A 10,814-nucleotide genomic window follows, 5' to 3' on the forward strand; every position below is an offset into this window, starting at 1 on the left:
TGTGTAAGTCTCATAACATTTGGTTGAGGCTAACTTAAGTAGAGAACAGAAACGAAAAATTCAGCAATTTTTCTATTTGTAAACACGCATAACTCTAGATAGGTTGTGTATAAGTTTTATAACATTTGGTTGAGACTACTAAAGTTAGAGAACGGAAACGAAAAATTCAGCAATTTTTTTTATTATAAAGGGACATAACTCAAGAATGGTAAAAGTGACGCCACCAAATTTCGTACTTAATCTGTATTATGTAGTAATAAGCATTGTGTATAAGTTTCATAACATTTTGTTGAGGCAAACTAAAGTTAGAGAACGGAAACAATATTTGTACTCGATCTTCGTTTTGTGGTAATGAGTATTGTGTATAGGTTTCATAATGTTTGGTTAGGGCAAACTTAAGTTACAGAATGGAAACAAAAAATTTAGCAATTTTTCGTTTTATAAAGAGGCATAACTCAATAATGGTTAAAGTGACACTACCCAAATTCAACTTGATCTGTGTTTTATCAGTGGAAGGCAAAATTAAACATTGCATTGTATAAAGCATTGATTGTAGTAGATTTAACTATAATCATGGACAAAGGAAGATAACTCCAATTTTAAAATATACTTGAATAATGATATTGATATTTTTGGAAAAAAAATGAAAAAATTTAGCAATTTTTCCATTTGTAAAGGGGCATAACTCTAGAACAGTAAAAGTGACGCCCCAAAAATTCACACTTTATCTGCGTATTGTGGTAATAAGCATTGTGTATAAGTTTAATAACATTTGGATGAGGCAAACTTAAGTTAGAGAACGGAAATGAAAAATTTTGCAATTTTTCCATTTATAAAGGGGCATAACTCTAGAACGGTTAAAGTGACGCCACCAAAATTCAAACTTGATCTGTGTTTTGTGGTAATAAACATTGTGTATAAGTTTGATAACATTTGGTTGAGGCTAAGTTAAGTTAGAGAACGGAAACGAAAAATTTAGCAATTTTTCCATTTGTAAAGGGGCATAACTCTAGAACAGTTAAAGTGACGCCACCAAAATTCAAACTTGATCTGTGTTTTGTGGTAATAAGCATTGTGTATAAGTTTCATAACATTTGGTTGAGGCAAACTAAAGTTAGAGAACGGAAACCAATTTTGGGACATACGGACGGACGGACGGATAAGGGTAAAACTTAATACCCCCTCCGCTACGGCGGGGCATAAAAAAATTAATGCAGTGTTCCAGCTAGGTCCTTTTCACAGGGCGGTCCGCCCGCCCTTTCCCGAGTGCCGCCCTGTGCCCTTTTTACAGTTTGCAGGGCGCCTTGCCTTTTTTGAAGATTGATTGGTATATTATTTTGTTCGTATTGATATGATCAGCCAATTACTAAAATTTACCTGGCGACAAGTATATGACTTTGTTTACGACCCCAAGCTAATCAACGGTTACAACAGGTGTCATAATCTGTTGTTATAGGTAATCCGTTTATCGGATGGGTCATTTAATGATCATCAACATTAATTCATTCAAATAGAATCGGTCAGTCGGCATTTGTCTTTGAACTTGAAGAAATGTTCATACAACTTGGGCACAATTAGCAATGTTTACCGTAGTTTCATGGAGAAAAAGTAATTGACAGAAAGTCGAAAACCATAATCAACTCGTTAAAAACATTGCTCTTATTGTTTTCCGTGAAATAAATAGCAAATTAAGACGTATTTTTCATTGACTTCCTTCATTTTTTATAAGAAAATAACAAAATAGGCCACCATATTGTTGATCGTATTTACATCTTCTACGTACTGTTTATTATCCTCCAAAGAAGGAGCACACCCAAATAAAGAAAGATAACTCAATCTTATTTTTTCCTAGCATTGAGTAACCTACTAAGATATTATAAAATATGTCTTCATACTTCTGGCTTTAGAATTTATATGTTTAGGTGTTTTGAGTTATGGGAAAAGTTAAAGAGGGTCTTAGTAGCAGGATTGGTAGGGTGCCTTGGTCATCTTTTTCTGTATTTTTTATTTTCAATCCAAATTTTCACTGTTCACTATATCCTAACATTGTGCATTTACAGCTGTTTTGTGCTGTATTGCCATTAAGCACAGAGAAGGTAGAAAGGTGAAACTTGTAAAGTGTGTCAGACCATAGAAACAGAATGAAGCAGGACATTTTTCAAAAAATACTGCATATAAAGCTTAACTGTGCCAAGCAATGATTTAAAACTTGTGTCAAAATCTGCTTGATAAGTTTTCATTCTAAAAAGTAGAAAGATAGTTTTTTCTCTGGGCTAATGATGTTGTTCTTGTATATTTATAACCAGTGATTCAATGAACAAACAATGTTTGATTATAATCTTTATTAAAACATGCCCTTTTCATATTATCATATCACACGTTAAATGCCCTTTTTCAGGATTGGCACCCTGCCCTTTTGAAATCCTAGCTGGAACACTGTAATGTCAAGATCAGATGAACCTGACAAGAAGCTTAAGGACATGAAAACTTTACAATCTTTCTATACACCAAAAACAGTTGTCATATTGCCTAGAGTACATGAAAAATCATGAAAACTAAACATTGACCAGTGAACCTTTAAGTGAGGTCAATGCCAAATAAACTCTGCCACACAGACATGTACACTTAACAATCATTCCATACACCAAATATAGTTGACCTATTGCTGACCTATTGCTAATAGTACAACAGTACCTGACATATGGATATGGATTTGACCATGAAAACTGAGGGTTGACCTGGTTGATAACTGATCCATGAAGTCTAGGTCAGATGAATCAAGCAAGGACCCCATAAACCACATATAGCTATCCTATTACATATGATAAGTGAAAAATTCATGTGATCTGAACCATGAAAACGGAGATATGACAGATGGAAACTTCAGAACATAAGGCAACTGAATATGTAGTATAAAGTATCCATGTCATTTACTTTCTGAAATATAAAGATTATACAAATAATTTATGCTGACACATCCAATTCTGCCAGATAAGCATGTCTATGTCTAAATTTCTGTGACTTTCATCAAAGGTGAGACAAAAACATATAAAAACTTACGTTGAAAGCCCTGCTGAGGATAACCTCCAGCTGCTGGGTAGGCTGGGTTTGGAGCTTGTGGATAAGCTCCTCCTGCTGGGTAACCACTAGGTGGTGGGGCATAGCCTCCTGGTGGTTGAGCAAACCCTCCTGGAGGTGGAGCATACCCACCAGCTGGCATACCTCCTGGATAACCTTGTGCTGGTGGTGGTACTGATCCTGTTGGATAACCTTGTGCAGGTGGTGGTACTGCTCCTGTAGGATAACCTCCAGCTGGGAATCCAGGTTGTGCAGGATAGCCTCCTCCATGATGACCTTTACCCTAGAAAAATTATAGAAAGTATAGAGAAAAATCTTTTCATTTATATTTAGTTATGTGGGTAAATATCAGACTAAATATGTATATGCAATAGGCCCAATTCCTAGATTTATTACTGAAAGCAGCAAATTTTCACTTTTATCTTTATATAATAGACATTACAGTGTAATTTGTTAACAGGTGACACTAGTGGATCAGGATATGCTTATCATTCTTGAACACCCCAGTTGACCCTAGGTTTTTGATGGGGTTGTTGTTGCACAATATTAAGTTTTGTTGACTATTGTTGTTGGGGAGGGGAGCAAGAGGGGGTCCATTAACAGGTCAACAATTTTTTATTTTGCTCAAAACAGATAACAATAAATTTAAAATACTGATAACCGATAACAGCAATTAAAATGATCCTAAATGAAAAAAACAGAAAACATTGAATTCAAAAATCAAAAAACAGTTAACAGGGGTCACTTTTTTTTATAATAACAGTTATCAACAACATTAATTTTAAGAAAAACAGATAACAGCTAATTAGTCAATAGCAGTAGCCCTTTTAGTAGTGCATTTAGAAAACTGTATGTATATATGTTTTCAAAACAAAGTTCTTAGATAATTTCAGATATTTTTAATTCCATATGTAAGCTTTTTCTTACGATAAAATAATCAATCTTTTTCATTTTTCTAGCATGCTCGTAACCATTCAATTAAACATTTAAGCACTGCCTACTTTTTCAAAATTTTTGACACAGAACTTGTTTCCAATCAATGTTTATCACCTACTGGTTTAATAAAATAATTTAGTGTTAAAGTTTTAGTTTTTTTATTGCTTTCGTTAACTTTGTTTTATTTCTTTATTCCTACTTATATACATGTCCTTGGTGTTTTTTTTTTTTATGTAATTTGATTTTAAATTTTACTGTATTCATGAGTTGCATATATTGTAGATCATACATACATGTTATGTATATGTATATAATATATAGAATTTTTATAATTTTATGTAAAGTGTGAAGTAAATAAAAAACAAATGTTTAAGAATAATGAATTTTAAGTTACAATTGTACATGTACTTTTACCTTAATAGAAAAACAAAGGATATGGGGTATTCATCCATGACACAAAATCAGTACATGCACAGCAAAAAACACTAAAAAGCAAAGGAACAGCACTTTTATTGCTGTTCTTCATCTCAAAGTCACAGTGAGCTTTCATTGCCAGAGTAAAGATGAAAGATTATTTAAACCTTTACTGAGATGTAAATCTGATAAAAACAAAGAAAACATATAGAGGAAATTTATAATAAAGCTTATACCGGTAATCGTCAAACATGTTTTCAGGCAATTTCCATACTTACTGGAGCCAATACTCCATGATGAAGTTTAATTTTGTTCTAAAAATAGTCAAGCATATATATTGTACATAGATGCATATGTACATAATCAGACGAAAGTTTATTTTGTCTATGCAGAAGTGCTTTCAACAACAAACAAGAGGCTTTCAAGAGCCCGAATAGCTCACCTTTAATTTTTTGCTTAAATCTTTCATCAATGATTATTTTTGCTTTTCAATATATATTAATGAGTGGCTTAAAAATGACATTTAAATGTTCTTTGTATCTGTCATATTTTCTTCAAAAGCAAAAAATTGCAATTTACCCCTATGTTCCATTTTAGCATAGTGGTTATGTCTCTTGACGTATAAGGAAATAAAATACAAAATTTATACTAGATACTCTGAAACTCAATCAGCCCAAGTTTGGCTGAAATTGAGTCAGCAGTTTCAAAGGAGAAGATTTTTTAAAGTAAGCAAACTAGAACAAATTGTGAAAAATTGTCTTTAAAGGAAAATAACTCCTTAAGGGGTCAATTGACAATTTTGGTCATAAAACTTATTTGTAGATCTTACTTTGCTGAACATTTTTCCTTAAAATTACCAATTTAGTGGCAGCCACCCAACAATGGGTTGTTAGATTCATCTAAAAATTTCAGGGCTGATAGAACTTGACCTAATGAACATTTCTACCCAAGTCAGATTTGCTCTAAATGCTATTTGTTTTTTGAGATATAAACAAAAAACTGCATTTTACCCCTATGTTCTATTTCTAGCCATGGCGGCTATGTTTTTTGACGAAACACAAAATAAAACACAAACTTTATTCTAGATACCCTAAGGATCATTCAGCTTAAGTTTGGTTGGAATTGGTGTAGTAGTTTTAGAGGAGACGATCTTTGAAATAGTTTAAACCGGACGGACGACGGACACCAAGTGATGGCAAAAGCTCACATTTCTTTTTCAAGGAAAGGTGAGCTAAAAAATGGGCTTAACACAGGTCAAATTCCAGTTAACTTGAAAATACTAAAACAAACATTTTTATCTGAGAGTTTTAAAAGAAACAACCTTTTTAAGCATTATAAAAATATTTTCTCAAAGTACATTTGAAGGCCCTTTTTATTGTATCTCACAGATACATATATATACACCAACATTGAAACACTGAAACATAAACAAACTACATATACTACATTTTTTGCTAATTTTCTTATACCTTTTTCATCATCTTTCTCTGCTTTTTCATCATTTTCCTCTGATCTTTTGGAAGATGTTTATAACTTTCATCATCAGAGCTAGATGAACTTGAACTACTACTTGAACTTGATTTGTGCCCATGATGGTGTTTTTTATGTTTTCCCATTGTTATCTATCTGTCTACCTTGATATCTGTAAAATATGAAACATTTGAATGTTTGGTTCTTTTATGTATTTCAATCATAATAATCATCTCTAATATAAAATTATTTGTCACTTGTGTTTTTCTGCATATATATAAATTTCATATTTCAGTAAAATTGACTTTCATAAATAACACACTCAAAACCAGAATTATTTGCAGCTTTGATCTAGTTAATTACTTATCGCAAACTTTAGAAATTCATGGTAAAAAGACTTCAGAAGTTAAACAAATGAAACAGATCGATATCTGGACTGTCACTTATCACTTGATCTTATTTTGTGGTCCATTTCTAAGAAATCATAACATTGCTTCAAACTTCCAATTCTCTTAAGGTTGTGGCCTGTTTATCTATTTTTTGCATGAAAAGATATTTTTCATGTCACACTTCTAAGAATGTGATACAAAAAAGTGATATGAAAAATGTGTTAATTTAACTGGCTTATCCAGCATCTTAAGACCATATTGAGACATTTCCATTGTCTATTTGTCAGGTCATTGATGACTTTCAAAGATTAAGACAACGAAGATATGTGATTTCTTCAAAAATATACAGAACAATCACACTTTTCATGTGAATATCTTTTTTTTAAATTTTATTACATTCTGATGTCTGATGTTAAAGTTTAACACTGAAAAATGATATATGACATGATACTGGTGTGACAGTGCAAAAGACTAAATCAACTATTCACATATTTTTAAATTAACACAATAAGAATGTTTACCATAAGAGAAATAGATTTAACTACTCTTGAGAATTGGATATTGTTTGATATCAACTCTCGTTAAATAATTTAAATAGTAATAATAAAATCGCACAAGGCTTGTTTATTATTATATTGAAAATAAATGACTCAAGTTGATATAAAGGGATATCCCATTCTCTCTCGTTATGAAACCTATAAATCTATAGAATTCAGTTCATACACCTGAACACAAATGCAGAGCCTACAACAGTATCATGAGTATATATATCTTAGTTTCTATTAAATAATTTTTCACAAAAATAATTATCCCACAATTTTCATGATTTTGTTAGTTGGATACAAAAGTTCATATGGTGACCTGATATATACATATGATTTATCATGCATAGAAATTCCTGGACTGCTTCATATATTCTTAGCTATTAGCCAGAGATTTTATAAATAAACAATTATCTTTTGACAAAGTGAATTTGGAAAAAAAAATAATAATTCACAGAACTTTCTGTTTGTAAAAATATTTTGTGGTTGGTTGTCAACAAGGTTAAAGCTACAGGACATAGACATTACTCAAGTCATATTTTATTTCTGTAAAAACTAAGTCTAATTTATATTTATAAGAATAATATGGAAATTTTAAACTGGAAAAAAAATATATTCGAAGTTTTGCTAGATTGGATACTGTCTTTTTATCATGACAAGCATCTACAACCAAGTTTCATATAATTCTATGAAGGTTTGACAACGTTTTAATGTCCGAAACCTTTAACTTGAGACTGTATCTAAATATGCTAAATGTAAACTGCATAAAAATCAAAGTCCATTTATCAGTTAAATACGGAAAAATTAACACATTTATTTTCCAAATTTTGATCTAGATCTGGATGATGTCTTTAAATAAATTATAAAAATCTTCTGTTCAAGTCTCATAAAATTAAATCAAGGTTTGATAAATTAAATGAGGAATGTGTCCATACAATGTATGTCCATGGGACACAGGTGATGGCCCCGCTTTCATATCATATAAAGTTATAAAGAGACATAACTGAAGAACGGTAAAAGTGACTCTACCAAAATTTGTACTTGATCTGAGTTTTGTGGCAATAAGTATTGAGTATAAGTTTCATAACATTTGGTTGAGGCAAACTTAAGTTAAGAGAATTCAGCAATTTTTCCCTTTGGAAAGGGGCATAACTCTAGAACAGTGAAAGTGACACCACCAAAATTCAAACTTGATCTGTATTATGTGGTAATAAGCATTGTGTGTAAGTTTCATAACATTTGGTTGAGGTTAACTAAAGTAAGAGAACGGAAACAAAAAGTTCAGCAATTCTTATTTATGAAATTATCTTCAATTATATAAATATTAAACTGAGAGAAAAACAGGAAGAATATGTACATGTATGTTAAAATTGAGAACGGAAATGAAGTATGCGTCGATCAAAGAGACAATAACCTGACCCGAGGTCACCAATGGGTCTTCAACACTATCAGAAAATCCCACACCCGGAGGTAAGCTTCAACTAACCCTCTAAACAATAATGTATACTAGCTCAGCATTAACACATTTACAATTACTCCTCGTTTTACTAATTAAAAATGATATAATAATTTCTAAATTACATATCATGATCCGAAGCTCAAAGTTTTTTCTTAACTAATAGTCTATATGGATCAATCTATCTTAAAACTTTAAATTATTTGTGAGCTAAGACCCAGTAATTAAATAAGGGTCAAATACATTTTGCGCTCAGTATTTTGGTCATTTTTAAGGACTGGACTAGCAACTGGAAACAACAGTAAAATACAAATGTTTCAGAAAATTTCCCTGATGGGGAATATTTCCTACCTGCACTGGTCAGAGACCAGTTACCATCCCCTGTCATTTTATTCAATAATAGAAGCCTTGGGTACAAACAACAGACTGCTGATATCTTCACACAAATACTTTTAGCTCATTTGTAAAAACTGTTTTGTTTGATCCTACTAAGATATGGAAATGCAGTTTTCTGTAAAATTGAACATGCTGTGGGAAGATACTCATGTGCCCACATGCCATCTTCACTTCATGACAAACTTGATTTTGGAAAACTTACCGTTTTGAGACAAAGCAATATCTAACCTTGCTTTGAAATATTTAATTTCTTTCAAAAGACACATGAAAGAATTTTAAAAGATTTATAAATTTCAAATTTAAAGTTTATCATGTTTATATGTCAGTCAGGGGTATTATTTGTACAAGTTATATTTATTTACTTGAAGGAGTAAGTAATAATATACTTATACATGTTATAGAAGTAAATTTGTTATATTCATATTTTCTTATAAAATTTGAATAAGCTCCCCTTAATTATCTCAAAATATTTACGTGTATAAGTAATTTTTTTTTACAATCCCTAAAATTCTCAAGTTTTGGGATGTAAAAACATGCCTTACACAATTTTTCTCTGGTAAGCTCATAATTTTTTATTAGAGTTCAATGTTTCATCTCAGTAATTCAACAGAGAAACTAATTGCCAAAGATCTTAAGTAATTGCGCAAGGCCTTCAAAAATTGCCCCTTGGAGGCTTGTAAATGAGCAGTATTTTGAAGATAACAGACAAATGACAATGAGATTTTCATCATGTTCATTGTCCATGAAATTACACTTCAATAAATAGTAAAGACATCTGCAAAGGACAGACAATTAAAAATTCTATTAGAGCAAAGAAGTTCTGAGAAATTCAAGAAAAGAAGATAGTATGACTTTTTTACTTGTATAAGTAAAAAAATTTGAATGTCTAAGGGACATAAAAAAGCCATTAACATGATTAAAATAATAAGTAAATAAAATACACTTGTATAAGTATCTTACAATTTTACTTATATAAGTATATTAATATTTACTCCTTCAAGTAAATGAAAATGACTTGTACAAGTAGTACCCCTGACTGTATGTCTTTCGATAAAATGTAAGTGGTTGATTTCAAATGACATACAGTAAACTTTCAGAGCAGGAAGGAGACCTTCCAAAATTAATGGTCAGAATACACCTTATCGCTATTTGTCCGTCATTTCTGAACACCACAAAGGTTCCCATAAAATTTTGACGTCACATTAATAGAAAATGTCTAAAGCCACAAAGGAAAATCATGAATGTCCTGTTTAAATGTAAAATTCTCTCATTTGATGGCAAGATTCAAAAGTGACTGGTTATTGGCATCATACCTACATAAATTCCCGCAAAAATATGCATAGAAGTAAAACTTTTTTAGTTGTAATCTGGTTCTATGCCTAGGCTTTGGGCTAAAAGTGACTTTTAGGTACCCTTTTTATGTTAAAACATAAAAGAAAAATTAATTCCCCAAAGTGTTCCTGATAAAATGTATTAGAGAAAAATATCGAATTTCTGGCAGTTGTTGGTCTTCGTACGAGTAAATTATACCCCTGACAGAATGTGCAAAACATCTTATTGACTTATATATACAAGGATTTGAATAGTAAGAAGTCTTACTATACATTATCCTTGATAGGGGGTCTCATTGGGGGGTTCTGATCCCGGATTCCGCTTACTGTTTTGTCAGATTCCCGTATCCCGCTTACACTATGTACGTAAGCAATTCTCAATTTTTTGTAATTTCCCGTGTCCCGCTAGACTTCATTTCCTGTTTTCACGGCACAATAATTTGACTTTCACGTGTCACGCTTACAAAAAATCGGCAATCCCGCGTCACGCTTAAACCCCAATGAGACCCACTTGATATATCATACATTGTATGTCATATATATAAGAAGGCGTATAAAAATGTTTGAGATGTTCCCCTCGGGTTGTAGTGCATTGCATTGATTGACATGCATGGAAAAAAGAGTAACAATAGACATCTCCACAACAAGTGATTTAAACTGTGGAACTGGGTGGATTAGATAAGACAATTAAACAAACCAAATAAGTAAGAATGTGTAACCCGGAAATCGCTCTCTAACATAGAAGGGAAAAACCCTACTCCTATGTAAACTTCCGGTGTTTATATGTACGTGGTTGAAAATC

General features: G+C 31.8%; 1 protein-coding gene across 1 annotated transcript in view; it reads right to left on the reverse strand.

Moving 5' to 3' along the window:
* Positions 1-10,766, reverse strand: part of LOC127709125 (annexin A7-like) — a 42,490-nt gene extending 31,724 nt beyond the window's left edge. The window contains exons 1-3 of the mRNA XM_052214479.1: positions 10,710-10,766; positions 5,898-6,070; positions 3,061-3,361 (exon numbers count right to left, since the gene is read on the reverse strand). Of these exons, the coding sequence (XP_052070439.1) occupies positions 3,061-3,361; positions 5,898-6,044 (448 nt within the window). The 5' untranslated portion in view covers positions 6,045-6,070; positions 10,710-10,766. The remainder of the gene's footprint in view (positions 1-3,060; positions 3,362-5,897; positions 6,071-10,709) is intronic.
* Between the last annotated feature and the right edge of the window lie 48 nt (positions 10,767-10,814).

The sequence above is a fragment of the Mytilus californianus genome, unplaced genomic scaffold (assembly GCF_021869535.1).
Source record: "Mytilus californianus isolate M0D057914Y unplaced genomic scaffold, xbMytCali1.0.p SCAF_7, whole genome shotgun sequence".
Taxonomy (NCBI): Eukaryota; Metazoa; Mollusca; class Bivalvia; order Mytilida; family Mytilidae; genus Mytilus; species Mytilus californianus.